We start from the raw sequence: 18,072 nt of genomic DNA, 5'->3' as shown, positions 1-18,072 counted from the left end.
TAGTTTCAGAAACCCAGTTTTTATAATTCTTTTATTTTAATAATTTTTTTTTTAATTAAAAACTAATTTTAGCTAAAACTTACATTTATATAAGATTCTGTGAACATTAGATGAACTAAACGTGAGGGACGATAAACATTTTAGATAAAGTTTGAAATTGATTACATGCATCCCTGTAATCAACGAACAACAACAAATTATATCGCTGGCGGTGTCAGTCGTTCGTCGACATTCAATCGAGAAAAGTGTAAAATTCAAGTGAAACAAATCACAACATATCTCCAAAAACAACCAATTTTCTATATTTTATGTTCTGCTGAAATGAAATAAAACAAAACAAAAAATTAATAAACGAGCAATGAAATAAAATAAAGGAATAAAGATGTAATAAATATATTACCAAGACGTGAGTGAAAGAATAGAAGTAAAGAAGGTGAAGTGCCACTCCTTTGTGTAAAACACGAATACGCCAGCAGTGGAGACAAAAGTACTAAGTGCATAAGTGAAGAAAAGTCAGATAAATTAAAAATATAAGCAAGGACGGAATGTGGAGTCAGAAATAAAAGTTTTTTTGAAAAAAATGCAGTGTGATTGTACAAAACGAGAAGAGAAGTGAATTGAATGCATCTGAGAAATTAGTAGATAAGAAAACATGTAACTAGTGCATGTGAAATTCATGTGAATGAAGAAACGAGTTTGTGTATAATTGAAACGTAATTGGTGATTAATTAAACAGCAGAAATATTTTAAGAACGAAAGAAATGTGCATATATGATGAAAGTGGAATATAACATACACAAAGAGAATTACATGTGAAATAAACTAAAAATTTGGAGTCAAAAGTACGAAAATAAAACTTAGTCGTGCAGTAGTCGATATAATGCATTCTATATATTTTCGAGTCTTAAAGACTGATCGCCACCATGCATATTATTGAAAAGCTACGTGTGAGTCACGCATTTTAGTAAGCAACAGCACAGCACTAGAGCTAACAGAGAAGAAAATTAAGGGTAGCAACAAACATCAACAAATTTAGGTGTATGCTACTAACAAATTGCGTGTAAAGTAACAATTTTTTAATTAAAATTATTAAAAGAAAGAAAAAAATTCAAAATATTCTATTTTAATCATACAAATATATTGTCAAAATGACTAGTTTCACAAGTCTGAAAGGTTGGTTTGGTCGCAAGAAGGAACCTATCTCAGAAATTGGTAATCCAACCAATTTCCAACGGCATTATCATGTGTCAAGAAATGAAGAGACAGGGCATCTTGAAGGTTTGCCTGCGTCCTGGACAAGACTTATGAACGCACAAATTACCCGCGATGAACAGGATAAAAACCCTGATGCTGCCTACCATGCCGTTAAATATTATAACTATTCCATTAAGAAAAAGGACAATGATGTGTTTAAGCCGTTCATTACTGAGGAGGCAATTCACGAGGAATCAAAAGAAATTGATAACTATGTGAATTACAAAAATAAACACAAATCACATGATCCAGATAAATCCGATGATGATGAGTTATATGGAGGAGGAAGCTCTACTGGTGAAAGTGGTGCATCGTCAAGTGGAAATAGCAATAGTAGTAGTTTCAATGACAATCAACAAGCCATCCGTATGACTGGATTGAATCAAGTGATCAAAGAACTTGAGTCAAATTTATTAGCGCAACGCGAAACATTGAAACCAATTTCATCATTTACTGGTGACGACCGTCCTCCATTGCCTGCCAAAAAATTGCAAACCTTACCCCCTAAACCAGTTTTGAAACCAAAGCCCAGAGCGGTAACTCAACAGCTTTCGCGCGGAGTCTCTGATCTTACTACTATCAATGCAGAAGAACCTTTGAACAAGATCAACACAAATACGATTATCCTCAATCCTGTGGCTCCAACAGATGCTGATACTGAACCAGCTGAGGAGTCTATTTTGCGTAGATCAAAAGATAAACGTGCACAGAAGACAGACGCTGAAGTTTATGAAGAACTTCGAGCTATTTGCAATATGGATGACCCTCGCGAACGCTATCACACTACGCAAGAGGTGGGTAAGGGTGCTTCTGGCATTGTATTCATTGCAGGTGATTTGCAAACTGAGGCGCAAGTTGCAGTTAAGACCATTGATCTTAAAAATCAGTCCTCAAAAGATCTCATTCTTACTGAGATACGTGTATTGAAGGACTTCAATCATAAAAATTTAGTAAATTTCCTGGATGCATATCTACTTGAACCAGAAGATCAGTTATGGGTAATAATGGAATATATGGATGGTGGTCCACTAACTGACGTTGTCACGGAGACTGTTATGAAGGAAAGACAGATCGCGTGTGTTTGCCGTGAAGTTCTTTATGCAATAAGTTTTCTACATTCCAAAGGTATCATTCATCGTGATATTAAGTCGGATAACGTGTTATTAGGTATGGATGGTTCGGTAAAGGTGACTGATTTCGGTTTCTGCGCAAATATTGAAGGTGATGAAAAACGTCAAACTATGGTCGGCACACCATATTGGATGGCTCCCGAAGTCGTTACACGTAAGAAGTATGGAAAGAAAGTAGATATCTGGTCAATTGGTATTATGGCAATAGAAATGATTGAAGGTCAACCACCATATCTTTATGAGACACCGCTTCGTGCGCTCTATCTTATTGCGGCTAATGGCAGACCTGACATTAAGAGCTGGGATAAACTGAGTCCCAGTTTACAAGACTTTCTTGATTGTTGCTTGCAAGTGGAGGTCGACAAACGTGCAACAGCTGATGAATTGCTACGGCATCCGTTCCTTGACGATTGCAGTGAAGTTAAAGCATTGGTGCCGAACATAAAAGCAGCCAAGAAAGTGCTGCGACGTATGGTGTAAAGTCGCATGTGAAGGGGTGGGAAGATTAAAACAACAATTGTCTATATAAAAGAACTGATCATGTGGGATAGATTGACGTGCAATTGAAATATTGCATTAGTGCAGTTGTATTCATGAGCTGTGCAAGAACGTTGTGTATTTTAGTTGCCTATTTATATACTACATAGCTATAAGTATGTATAAGAAAGGCCTTCGATTGGATATGAGGAATATTGAGTACGAAAACACTTTTAAGATCTGCCACAAAGTCTTAATACTAAGTCAATAAGTGTGACAGAAGGGTGAAGGCGAATGCTGAATGGAATATAGAGGGATAGGCGAAGTTTATAGCTGTTGACAGAAAAATGCTCTAGAAAACATGAATAGCGCAACAGAAATTTTATGGATTTTGTAGCATTAAATGAAGTGTGCGAGAACATCGCTGGTCGAACAGTATTGCAGTCGAAAGGTAAGTTCGTAAGCTTTTTGTTGAAACAAACTTTATATATTGTTTTTTTTTCGTGGTAATGTCTAATTTAAAGTATTCAAATGCGACTAGTAATAAAATACTATCAACATATGGGGACAAGAAAATGTAAAAAAGGTAAAAAAGTTACGTTACTGTGTACAAAAAGTGTTTAAGATTTTTTTTTGTCATTAAACAGAGTAAATTAAGTTTGCCACGATTTTTACAACACCCTTTGGCAAAAAAAAATTAAGACAAGTAATTTTTTATAAACTTTTATGCTATAAAAAACCCATGTGTAGGGTAATATAGATTCGGAGGAGCCAAAGTTAACGTTTTTTCTTGTTTGTAATATTTTTTACAAACTATCATTCCCTACTGATTAAAATCAAGTGTGATATCAATAGATATTAACAAGAAGTGCGAATACTCCCATGTAAGAAAATTTGGGTAGTGTCTAATGAATATACATCGAAGTGAAAACCATTGTTGGATATTTAAAGTGAGTAGCTTTTATTAGTAAACACATTGATCAAATGTATAAATTTTAGCCAAATGAATTTACAATAAACTTGATGTTGCCTCATGTTATTGTTAAAACTGTATTGATTGTTTCATTTGCATAAAGTGTCTTTGATATATGCGTCACAATTTTCTTTTGCTATTGGCGCGGCGATCCACGTACTGTGCAAAGTGAAATGTCTTTTGATATAACAGAAACACATGCAAAGTGAAGTCAATACGATTTTGGTGAAGCCTAATGTTTCCGGTAGGAAATTTAAAATCATTAAAAACGTAAACGTTCTTGAGACGTAAATATTATTGGCTACAAAGTGATTGACTGAGTTATTTAACTCAGAATATTTTAAACTCAGTTCATAATAAGGACTAGACCAATGGCAATTATAATTTTCACCAATTTATTGCTGGTAACGATACACATTTTTGTATGTATGTATGTAAATAAATAACTGATTTCACCAAATATAATGGATCCATCTTATCAATCTAAACATTTCTAGGTCATAATAAATTCAAAACGCAGACACTATAAAAGAGCTTATACATACATACATATGTATGTATGTAGATATGTACATATTATTTTATATAATTTTTTTTTGTTTTTTTTTATTTACTTTTTATCAAAATGCGCAGCGATAAACGAAAGTGTTTCCCCTTGCGTATTTGGTAAGCGAAGCTCATTGGCATTCGTTGTTGATTACGCTTTTTGACAATCACGATCGGAAAGCAATGGCTGGTGTGTGAGTTGGTATTATGGGTATTAACATGTACATTTGTTTAACGAGTCATGATAGCGTTGGCTGTACGTGTAAAACGGCATTAGTTGTAAAATTGTAGCCAAGTTCGTTCATTCGAAATCATATTCATATAATTTATTCTAAGAAGTCTCAATTTAGAATTTTGCGAACTATATATTCTAGAATTGTAAATAAATTTTTAACAACGCGGGTTTGCAATTTTTTTAAACTATTTACGGAAGTATAATTAATTATGTACTTTCAACTATTTAATCTGAATATTAAGCAAATGCGGTGTTAATGTTTTAAGGCCCTATTGATTTTTTAAGCGCAAACTTAAAGACACTTCTGCATAGCAAAACATTAGGTAAATCGAATTTGTTCTTGAATATAAAAGAAATACTGCAAAGGTAAAGTTATATCAGATTAGATAAGTTATATATGTGTGTATGTATATTTAAAAGTGTATTATAGTATATGTACATAAGTTTACTCTTGTTCAACGCAAAACTGTAAAAGACTTTTTGTTATCTGTTAAATCGTTATATCACAAATAACAGCAACCACAATACGTTCGCAGTTTTATTATATGTTTCTTTTTTGAATTTTTATGAGCTCGATTTTTCTCATAAGTATATTCGTTAACTATTATATTAGCTAATTTCTTATTTGAAAAAATATTTAATGTTTGTCACTTATTTTTAATATGTTTCAACTAAAATGTTAATAATCAAAATCTAATTTCTAGGTTTTAAAGTATTCGTAAACCCTTTGTATGTCAAAGCATTTAGATCTTGCAAAAAAACATTTATCTAGTTCACAGGCTTTGGCCGTTCTACACATAATATCATATACATACATATGTGTGTACATGTATAAGCCCGTCTGTCTGTATATATGCGATATGGTCAGATATCGGCGGTTTCGATAAATGAGCAGTTTTTTGTGGAGTAAAGGACGAGTGTGAAAATGAAATTTCGAAACCGCCGATATCTGATCAATGTAGCATACATATATGTATGTATATAGCTGCCCTGCTAAGGTAATATCAATACCAAGTTCTTGTAACAAAACTTCAACGTGTGAAGGTGCAGTCAAATCTAAAATTTTTTCTTGTTTTTCGGTACATTCACATTCTTCGGTCTTGTACTTTCCCAAACTAACTCATTTTAAACTCGGTAAATGCGGTTAAACTTACGCCAGTTGCCTAGAATCTAAAGCGAGCGTTGTGTAATTCTGACCGCCACTATGAGAGAAGTATATACATTGTGACAAAAAAGCACCCGGAAATTGTAATTAAATTCTCAGGGCAAATGATATTTCAAAACAAAGTATTTTGCTATGTTGGTAAGACTGTCCTTAATTACTATGCCAAATATTAGCGCAATCTGTCAACCAGTTTGTTTACAGCAGCTGCTTAAGTCGGTACACTTCAGTAGTTCGTTGCTATTTTTTTTGTTTTGAAAAGGGCTTACGTTGATTCAAAAAAAGCCTACGAGTGGTACAAAGCCTTCAAAGACAGTTGGGAGATCGTTGAAGACATACCTCGTTCTGGGCAACCTTCGACCTCTTCAAATGATGAAAATATTAAAAAAGTGAAGAATATGGTGCTTGAAAATCGTTAGAAAAGTGATAGAGACATACCAGGAGAGCTCTCGCGAGTCCGTTTGAACGTTTTTGGTGGATATTTTTGGTTCTTGCTCTTGTTTTTTTTTTTTTCAAAAATAGTATGATTGCGACCGAATTCAAAACCAAAACTCAATGAGTACCATCGATCAACCACCGTATCCACCAGATTTGGCTCCGTGTACTTTTTTCTTGTTCCTCAAACTGAAATTGCCGCTCCGTAGATCCCATGTTCAGTTGATCGAAGAGATCATCCCAAAAAGTGCTTATGAAAAGTGCTTCGAGGACTGGAAAAATCGTTGGCATAAGTGTATTACATCTGGTGAGGATTACTTTGAAGGCGACAAAACAAATATTGATGAATAATTAAATATTTTGCGTTTATTTACAATTTCCGGGTACTTTTTTGTCTCAATATAAATGAAAAAATATACGAATATTATTTCCTTTTTTAAAGCATATCTATCACCTCTTTTTTTGGTACATGTAAACATCCGCCATGCATTGCGGCCATCTTTTCCTGGTAGATGAGGTTAAGTTTGTGTGAATTATGAAAGTGTAGCTGCAGTGGGCCAGCAAATAGTATATGCTACAAAATATCAGCTGCAAATGCTTAAACACTAATAATCGTGGCATCCAGTGAGTGACTCGTCGACATCTCTGACTTCTACGTTTCTCCTTTTTTAATCAAATAAGTTTTGTGTAATTTCGTTTTCGCCAGACATTTATACTTCCCCAAAGTGGTGTGAGTGTTTGCGGCGTGGCGCTTGTGGTGGCCATGGCGGCCGGCATTCACGTTCTGTCTGTTGCTGTCTGTTTTTGATTCTCTTTTGTTTATTTACTTACTTATACTTGTTGGTTATTTCAATTTTTAAAAAAAAACGTATAAAATTTGCAAAATCTCATCGGTTCTTTATTTGAAACGTTAGATTGGTTCATGACATTTACTTTTTGAAGATAATTCATTTAAATGTTGACCGCGGCTGCGTCTTAGGTATATTCCATTCGGAAAGTCCAATTTTGGGCAACTTTTTCGAGCATTTCGGCCGGAATAGCCCGAATTTCTTCGGAAATGTTGTCTTCCAAAGCTGGAATAGTTGCTGGCTTATTTCTGTAGACTTTAGACTTGACGTAGCCCCACAAAAAATAGTCTAAAGGCGTTAAATCGCATGATCTTGGTGGCCAACTTACGGGTCCATTTCTTGAGATGAATTGTTCTCCGAAGTTTTCCCTCAAAATGGCCATAGAATCGCGAGCTGTGTGGCATGTAGCGCCATCTTGTTGAACCACATGTCAACCAAGATGCTAACAAACTTTTATTGCCAAAAATGGAAGAACTGAACTTTGGTTGACGTATGGTTTCAACAAGATGGCGCTACATGCCACACAGTTCGCGATTCTATATGGCCATTTTGAGGGAAAACTTCGGAGAACAATTTCATCCTCAAGAAATGAGACCCATAAGTTGGCCACCAGATCATGCGATTTAACGCCTTTAGACTATTTTTTGTGGGGCTACGTCAAGTCTAAAGTCTACAGAAATAAGCCAGCAACTATTCCAGCTTTGGAAGGAATAACATTTCCGAAGAAATTCGGGCTATTCCGGCCGAAATGCTCGAAAAAGTTGCCCAAAATTGGACTTTCCGAATGGACCACCTAAGACGCAGCCGCGGTCAACATTTAAATGAAATTATCTTCAAAAAGTAAATGTCATGAACCAATCTAACGTTTCAAATAAAGAACCAATGAGATTTTGCAAATTTTATGCGTTTTTTTTTTAAAAAAAAGTTATCAAGCTCTTAAAAAATCACCCGATACTTGTTGGTTATTTCAATTTTTGCTGCTATTCGTACGTGATTTGTGATTTTTTGCCTATTTTTTTAGTTTGTTATTAAAACGTTTATTTAAGTATGCTATAAGAATTTGTTCGCTGTAATTACGTATATTTCTTTCATATTAATTATTCTAAGCGCTCATTTCCTTGGCCTCAGTTGTGTGCCAGCTGTTTACGGATAATTAACAATAAAACCGAAGGTGATTGCTTTAATTGTATATATGAATGTAAGTACATATGTATATACATAGGGGTCTATCTATCTAAGTGGCACCTTATCTCCATGATGGGAAACTACACTTGAGTGAATACGAAAAATGCATTCACGTGGACGTTCGTTTACCTATCTCTATATGTATATGTATGTAAATATGTATGCGTGCATGTTTGTATGTTGTGAACATAATTTACATACAAGCGTTGTTTGCACTTTTACTCACATCCATACAAATCAAATTTGTACACAATCGCTTCCACTAAAACGTGTGTGAAATTTACAATGATTTATGTTAATGTTGTTGTTGTTTTTAATTCACTCATTGCGGAGGCACTTTTACTCATCATCTACCAAGTGTTGCTGCTATTTCAGACGTGTTCGCTGATTTTATTTTTTAGCCGGATTTAAGTTGCAAAATTTCCGTGGAAAGCAAGCCAACAAACAAACTTCCAAATGACAAATATACATCCATATACATATGTATGTATGTATGGGTGCATGCAATATGCATGAACGTATTTGCACACTAAATACAATTTATAAACTTATTTGTTTATCTAAACTGTTTTATAGAAAACAGTTCATTTCTCGCTTTTTCTATTGTGAACAAATTTATACAAAAAAACTGTATTATGATAACAACATACATATAACACTTGAAAAGCAGTATTATTAAAAATAAATCCGCTAATTGACCAAAAATATTTCAATTTAGCTCTGTTTAAGTGGAAAAATTCATGAATCACGTTCAACTTATGGATGTACTATACATACATACATACATACATACGTACATACATACATATGTGTCCGCGCAGATTATACATTAGCAAAATATACAAGTATTAATGAGTACATGCATATGTAAGTATATGGATTTTATGTTTGTTTCCATTTGATTAACCCAATTCGTTAAACTATTGAGATATTTTGAAAATATTTACGAGTATTTTCATAATTAACTTAAACAAGTGATTTATTTTAAATTTTTTTTTTTTAACTTCAGGACAGGCAAATATTTTCATATTATTATGTTAAATTCAGCTAGAATAATGTATCTGCATCACATTAAATTTATTCTTGCTATACTCTTACCTTTCTCAGTTATTAGTGTATTGATTCGCTCAACATTTCACAGAGAGTTTTCTCAACATTGCTAATCGTGAATTTGGTGGAATGCTTGCTTGGAGAACTAATGAAATCTGTTGTAGAACTATTCTCGATATCCAGGCTTGCAAACCAAAGATGAACGTTCACCATTCCCATATCAGTCGGATTCATATAACCGAAACGTACACGGGCTTATATCGGGACAAGTTCTTGGTTGAGGTGACCAATATTTGGAATTATTTCAGAAATATTTTCTGTCACTGTTTCGATCTTAAATATTGAGTGCAGGCCCAGGACTTTTTAAGTTCTATTGCCAATTGAAAGGTACTGCATCTTTGTGGTTTGTGCGATTCATTGGCTGAAGTTCTATTAAATTCTTATAAAGAATTTACAGAAGAAGAGTTTGTCGTTTTCACGACAGTCGGATCTAAGTAACCGGAACGGACATCGATTTTTATCCGGCCAAGGATTGTCACCTCGGCACTATTCTTCGAAATTACTTGAGGAATGTTTTCTGCTGCTACAATAACAACAGCAACGAGGAGCTTGTGTTACCTTGTGAATCTAGAGTGATTTTTCTCCAACTTCGTTCTGGATATTGTAGCAGGTTAAACTCCCAACTCTCTAGAATCGACCTCGACATACCAAATAAACCTTATGAATCCCACTCATCTAACATACTTTTCCCTATGGTCCTAACCCGTCGAAAAAGTCCGTTTCCTGTACCTCCGGTTAGAGTGTTTCGATGACAATTAACTTGCCCCTAGCCACTCAAACAGGGTATACATTACTGCTACAACAACAACATACTAAATATTATTACAAACGTCGAAAATAACGGAAAGCTAATTTGTCGCAGGAATCAAGTAAACTTTCGAATTATTTTTGCATAAATAAAAAAAGTTAAATTATTACCATGAAAAAAAAATAATAATAATAAGCTTCAAACGCATTGCTCACTTAGCTTTGCTTCCTTTAATGATATATATTAATTTAAATGGGGTGGTTACATGTTGTGACTATCAAATTTCAAACAATGTTATGTGTCATTTCAACCCCATTTCCCCGGCCAACATGGCAATTAAGTTTTCGTGCATTAAAAACCGATGAGTCATGAGTCATACCTTACATGTTATGTATTATAAAGCATTTGTGCAAAGATTGTTTGTGGATTGTTTCTGCATACACATATATTTTTATGTATTCATGAAAAACAAGGAAAAACTTTGATTCCGGCTGCACCGAAGCTAAAAAACTCTTCACAGGTGTAAGTATATCTTATAGCATAAAAGTTCATTAAAAGATCTTTTTCTCACAGTAATCTGTCAGTTTGTAAGGCAGCTACATACATATGTATATGCTATAGTTGCCCCATCTGATCCTTCTTCGGAGATTATTGCGTTGCCTTGGACAATAATCTATGGCGAATTTTGTGAAGATATCTTGTCAAATAAAAAAGTTTTCAATACATGGACTTTATTTTAAACGATCCAGTTTTATGACAGCTACATACATATGTATGTACGTACATACTTACATATTACTATGATCAAATTGAAAGGTGAACTTTGTCCATTTCATTTCCTTCAAAGTAATCCCCTCCCGTTGCAATACACTTATGCCAACGAATTTTCCAGTCATCATAGCACTCGGTCGTAATGGCCATCAAAGCTTTCTTCGATTCAGTTTTTATACCCTCAGTTGAGTCAAAACGGTGTCTTCGGAGTGGTCATGTGATTTTACTGAATAGCCAGAAGTTACACGAAAGTAATTCAGGCGAATGCGGTATGAGATGGTGCATTATAGCACTTCTTTGTTCAATAAACTCAGACATAGTAAAAATCAAGGAATTCACTTTTAGAGCCTCACAAAACGACGCCTATTTGAAATTCTAATGAATATTTTGACTTGAAATTTAGCATAGATGTCACTAACAGTACTACCTACTTACAGAAAAAAAATTTACCGATTCGAAAAACACGCGAAGAATAAATTAAAAATTCATCTTTCAATTTGATCAAGTAGTACATGCTATAATTGGCCGACATACATATGTATGTATAGTACAAATGTGTATGAATATATGTAAGTATGCTTGGGAAGAAAAGCGAGTGTGCAAAATTTCAGATCGACATTTCAAAAACTGAGGGAGTGGTTAACGAGCATATGTACATATATACAGACAGACGGATTAAAAGACGAACTTGGCTAAACCGACTCGCCATACTGTTCATTATAATAGATATACTTACTTCTTCTATATACTTGGTCTCCGACGATATAAAGAATCTTCCAAAGTGTTTCAATATATGTATACTCTTTCTCTTCTTGAATATAAAAAAAACTTGAAAATTATTTAAGATTTTTTTATATGTGACATTGTGAAAGCATAAGTATACTTAAGTGTGCATATGTACTACATGTTCTTTTTAACCTAACTTATGTAGGAAAGTATTGACAAAATATGTTAAGCAAGCGACCACAGTTTGTTGACCTTGACTTGATTTTTTATTGCATTTCGGCTGCTTACTTAACGGGTAATTGTGTAAATGTGTTTGCACATATGCGTATGTTGTAATCTTAATGGCTCGCTTTTAAGCTGCGTTTTGTGAGTGTATGCCTATTTACGAATTTCTGGAAGCTATTTTTAAAAATGTTTTCTTTGTTGTTATTGTTGTCTGCTATTTAAGTACAACTATTTTTCTCATACACTATTAAATATTATTGCCATAATCGCGACGCAAAGTGAATGAATGTGCATTTCCAACTCAGCGCAAGCGTTAATCTCTGCATGAGTGTTAACATCCACTTACATGTGTACATATTTACATATATATACAGTACATATTTATATGTATGTATGTATGCATAAAATATTGTATTAATCTTGCACGCTTTTACAGACACGCTATACACAAGCATGCAAGCAACAAATAGTGTGTATGTTTGTAATAGCCTGTGCACTTTTGTGCCGCTGCCCGTCACTCAGAGTCAGTCAGTCAGTCGGTAATGCAACGCCGTAAACTTGTTAATATCCATGGGTTGGTTATTTTCGATTTTTAAATCGCCACACCGTGGCGCTGTCGATTTCGTTGTTGCTGCTAATATTTTTCTTTTTCACTTATTTGCATTTAATTTTGTTATTGCCGCTTTGTCTATGTTATTGTTTTTGTTTCCATAATTTTTTCTTCTTCTGATTTTCCTTTGGCCTTTGCTGCCGTTCCAGTTGTTGGTCTGTTGGTGTCTCGGACTAATCATTGGTGGGTTGATCGGTAGTCTGCTCTATCAAATGTTGTTGTTGCTGTTGACGCCGACAACGCATTTTGTATTTTTGTTTTATTTTTTATTTATTGCTTTTGTAATGTGTGCTGTTGTTGTTCTTTCTTGGTTGCTGTCACTGCTTGCCATTGCCACGGCTTTGTGCTGTTGTTGTTACTATTACTATTACTTCTGGTTGCTTCAGTGCATTAGTCGGATTGCTAATGTTGCTTTAGCTGCTTTGTTGGCTGCCATCTTCGCCGTAAAGTAAAACTGCTTTTATTATAGCTGCTGTATCGTCGTTAATGTTATGTTGTTATTGTTGTTGTTTTTTGGGTGTGAATTATTTAGCCTCAACGTTGATTAGCATTTCGTATATGTACATACATACATGCATTCACAGATATGTACATACATATGTATGTACATATGTAGCTTTCGCGTATATTGTTTTGTTCCGTTTCATTTCATTTCTTCACATTTCATTTGAAGTAGTGCAAGAGTAAAAGTCGAATTTAAACATTCATGCTTAAGTATACACTCGGTCATGCGTGGATACATGTTCACATATGTAAATATATACATATGTACATATATACATAAATGTGTGTGAATGCTTGCCCGAGGTTAAGTCCGTTGCTATATTTAAAAAACTTGTTCGTCTGCGGAAGAGTTATGTACCTGTGTACCTATTTAGGTTTCTGTAAGGTATGTAACTTGTTATGTAATGCAAATAAGTCTTTAATATAAGCTTTCATAGCCGTTCTTCAGAAGCTCGGTCTTTGGCTTCTTGTTATCCTTTGGTAATTTGATATTTTTATTGATTCATATTTAATCACCGTTAGCAGATTTCAGTTTTTCGTGGAAAACATTTTTCAGCTTTAATTTTGAAGCTTTAATAAATTGTCTAAAAATCTAAACCAAAACTAGTATTTTTTTGTGACTACATACTATATACATACATATGTATGTATGTATGTATGTATGTATGAAATTTTATTACAGTAATGCGAATTTATGTAAACACATACATATGTATGTGCACTTCCTATATACATATGGATGTACATACATATGTATGTATATACTGCTATGTGCATACATATGTACATACATGCATAAGTATGTAATCACACACATTATGAGCATTTGGGGAAACAAAGAAATTCCTCACAAAGCTTTAGAGGAATTGTGAGTTAAAAGTGTATAAATATTGGCTTCGCTTTCGGTTGCGGTTTTTGCGTTTGATAGCTTTAATTTTTCGGAAATATTAATCAACAAAATACAAAAGAGACAATATTAAAGCACGTATTTAATTGCCATATAAACCTACAACCAAAATTATTCATCACTCAAACTTGAAAAGAAAAAATTATAAACTTCACATATTTCATATAATAGAAGTTATTTTTAAAAAATCAAGATTTTTAATTACTAATTTAAGTTAAAAATATTAAATATTGAATATTAAGTGTTGATTTTCCGACACAAAAAGAAATCAGAAAACTTGTATCACACGTAAAATAAAATAGCCTCAGTAAAAACTCCAAAATATTAACTTAATCATATTTTGTGAGGATGCATTTCTCTCTATGGTTGACTCATTCAGCTTCCTCCTATTTGTTTGTAATACGGCCGATAAATTGAAGGAATTGCTTGCGCTATGAACTTGAACCCACCTACCCTATTCGCCACTTTTGGTGGCCAGCGACTGTTTCCTATTATTTCATTTATTTCAAACTTAAAAAGTGCCTCGTTGCTAAAATATTTGATGGAAAGCGCAAAAATAAAACCATATTTTCGTTAAAAAAATGTTTTTGTTAGGTCAAAGAATTCTGTACAGAGATCTCTTGTTGGCTTTTACTTCCAACTTTTTCAATATATCCGTTTTTAACAAACTATGATCAATCGAAACAGTCAAGAAAAAATAAATTATCTTAATGTTTAAAGCTGCTATGCATATATATTGCCGATATGCATATTCAGGAGATATAGTAGAGGTTTAAGAATTTTGAGCCATTATACTAAATATTTTCCTGTCAGATTTCTTTTCCTGAGCATGCCCCTCAGTGGTTTGTCAGATGAAAATGAAATTGGTGAACTTTAAAATACACCTCCGATTTAAGATAGAAAAACTTTAAATTCTACTAAAATGTGAAAATAAAACTAAAACACACATTTTAGAATTGACCCTACCTCATAGCGTAAGTCTTTGTATGTGCTTCTTTTGTTTGGATTGCGTTCAGTTGAGTTTCAGCTGCATTTTTGACTTCAAATATTTATTCAGCTTTATATTTTTGCTGCTCATGCTCAATATTTAGTACGCTATGTGCTCTCTTTTTCGATTAATTTTTTTTTTATTTACCAAAGAACCAAAAGTGTAGAAAATATCTACAAATTCCTTACAATTCCTTAAACATGTGACTTTTCATGTGTTTGCACTTATTCTTATGTATTTTTAGTAGAAAATCGTTTGTATATTAAATCATCCACCACAGTGGCTCTTTCTTGCATTTCTCGCACACTCTAATCAGTCGTCAATATCTCCAATAAAATTGATAAGGACACTGATAAGTCGCTATTAATTTCAATTTAAGACTTAAAATAAAAATAACACATATAAAATATGTATATGTGTATATACATACATATGTACATATGTACAACTATGGCGAGTACTAACCGCACTTTGATCTAGGTATGTTTGGTTAGTGTTGGTAACACAATAACAATGAAATGCAGACTGCAATAGATAAGAGTTTTGAAATTAGATAGTTTGTTGTTAGTTCTATGTGTGTATACATAAGTACATACTTATGTATGTGTCTATATTATTTGCATGTAGCTTTCGGAATTTAATCGATGAAACGTTATATAACGGAAACATTCAACATCATATGTTATTACCTAAAAGAAATAAATTTGTTTATCCTATATATTGACTTTTGAAAAATAAATTTTGTACAAGCACCGGTGTAATAAATATATGTATGTATATGTACATATGTATGTACTTACTTCTGTTTTATGATAAGTACATACGTAATACAACATGAATTGCATAAGTATTTATTGCACTGAAAAAATTTTAAATATTTTTATTTATCTAATGAGAGTGATGAAAAGTAGTTCCTATCATTTTGACTGTAGCTGTGCGTCTGTATTGTCTACATGTGTAAGTAAAGTAATAATGTATTATAATAAACAAAATAAAATATCACATGTTACACAAATGTAATATGTTTAAAAAGGTCAACTGTGAGAATGCCTCAAAAAATTCGCCGTATTTATATTCAACAAACTGAATTTATTGTTTTCAGCATGTAGACACACAGTACAACAATTTGTATGGAGGATTAACCATATACATACATACTCGTACATTATTTCATTCATACAGGTACCACATCCTCGGTACTTTAGTACGCTTGGTCAAAGAATGTGTTACACGGTGTCTGACAGGTAAAATGTAACGAATATACGGATTACTTATGCATACATACACACATCAACATATATTCAAATATAATATATTTAAATGGTAGACAAATGGTACACAGCGGTAGTAAAATAGATAAGCAATGCCACAGGGTAATTTACGCTTTAATTGCAGACAGTGTAAATGGATTGTATTGCTTTCTCCATTCTACCTAAACACTTAAGCCGACTACGATTGTGAACTCGGCGCAAAAGAATTTTAGGTAGCATAGTGTAAAATTCAATTCAATTTTAATCCGACTCAAACGAAGTCGATGGGATGATCTTCAACGTGACATGCAGTTGCAACCAATATAAATTTTGAAAAGTACTCATCAAGATTATACATATATTTTATTTCTTAAACCTTATTATTTTATGTAGTTTTTACAAAATATTTACACAAAATGCATATCGTACATAATCTGTGGACTTTTCTACAAAATACTTAACTCGAATAAGTGTTTTTATATTCTCAAGATGTAAATCGAATTTAGTTTGCCACCTTGACTACGGCTTGTAATACACATAAGGAAACGTTAAATGCCCTATTGAGTGTTTCTATACACTAATGATTAGCCAGACGAGTTGCTCATTTGTCGGAACCGCCGTTATCAGTCCATCATAGCCTATAGCTGCCATACAAAATTTAACTATCAAAATCGAGTTCTTATTTGGGAAACTCTGACAAAATATCCTTACTGATTGGGAATAGATTATTATGCAGAACATCGTTGAAATCTTCAAATAAATTGTCAGCTGCCATTCAAGTTGACCGATCAATATCGAGATAATCTTTTATGTTTGTGAAGGGTATTATAGCTTTCATCAATTATTAAAATTAACTTTCTGTCTTGGGAGTTACCTCTTCGTTGTAGCAAAATATATATATGTACATATATACGACTGTAGGCAAAAAATAGTAAGACTTTTTAATTTAAAATACTGTTTAGTATACGCTTGTCTTTCTATAGTAAATAATGTTTATCGCGACTTAGTGTTTTTGATTGGTACAAACTATTCAAAGAGTGTCGAAAACGTGTTGACGACGAACCACGTCCAGGACGGCCATCACCATCAACTGATGATCAACACATTTGGTGCTTGATAATCGACTATTAACAGTCAGAGATTTTACTGGAATCGTTGGAATATCGGAAAGATCAGTGAAAGCCATTTTGGAAGATCATTTGGGCTTAAGAAAAGTGAAAGCACGATTGGTTCCGAAATCACTAAGTTTTTTCGAAAAAGCAGCGTCATGTTAACAATGAGGCAATGAGTCTTGGATCTATGTTAACGACCCTTGACATGGACGATCAATCGGCCTAATATCGTGCAAAGGTGAGCCGAAACAGAACAAACAACTTCAAAGCAGGTCAAAAACAGTTTTCTTCGATTATCGTTGGGTGCACCCCGAATTCCTTCTGACAGGCCAAACTGTCAACAAGAAATACTTTTTGAGTGTTATGTGTCGTTTGCGTGAAGTTGTTCGTAGAAGAAGGCCGGAATTACGGGTCGATTAATTTTGGTTTTTGCACCACAATAATGCACCGTCGCAGACTGCATTGATTCTTCGTGAGTTTTTTGCAAACTTTCAATCAATATCGTGCCGCGACCGACTATTGCCTGATTTAAGGAGATAGGGGTAGTCAGAGGCACGAAGAAATGAGAATTTTCAGTATTTTTTTTGCTATTAAATCGTGTTATTTTACAAAAGTAATAGTAATATGACATTATTATAGAATGTGTTGACTTGAAGTCACGAAAATTTCAAAACAAAAAAATTAATTTCCAAAGTTAAAGTTGTTTGTGTTGACCAAGCTCCAAAAAAAGGTACTTGCGCTGACAACCATAAGTCCTTGGAGATTCATCTAAAATCAATCGAACAAAAAAAAATAGTTTTATAAATAGATAAACTCGGGCCTGATCGAAGGATTTTTTTTCAAAAATTAACAAAATGGCGGCCTTAGGAAATTTTT

The 18,072-nt window shown here is 33.5% G+C and overlaps 1 protein-coding gene across 1 annotated transcript in view; it reads left to right on the top strand.

Moving 5' to 3' along the window:
- The first annotated feature begins 209 nt into the window (after positions 1–209).
- The window catches only part of LOC120780753 (serine/threonine-protein kinase PAK 1), a 30,048-nt gene continuing 12,185 nt past the window's right edge, over positions 210–18,072 (top strand). The window contains exon 1 of the mRNA XM_040113009.1: positions 210–3,312. Within this exon, the coding sequence (XP_039968943.1) occupies positions 1,149–2,864 (1,716 nt within the window). The 5' untranslated portion in view covers positions 210–1,148 and the 3' untranslated portion in view covers positions 2,865–3,312. The remainder of the gene's footprint in view (positions 3,313–18,072) is intronic.

Source organism: Bactrocera tryoni, chromosome 1, assembly GCF_016617805.1.
Source record: "Bactrocera tryoni isolate S06 chromosome 1, CSIRO_BtryS06_freeze2, whole genome shotgun sequence".
In the NCBI taxonomy this organism is placed as follows: Eukaryota; Metazoa; Arthropoda; class Insecta; order Diptera; family Tephritidae; genus Bactrocera; species Bactrocera tryoni.
The sequence above is the reverse complement of the archived record's forward strand: the minus strand, read 5'-3'. Positions and strand labels throughout refer to the sequence as shown.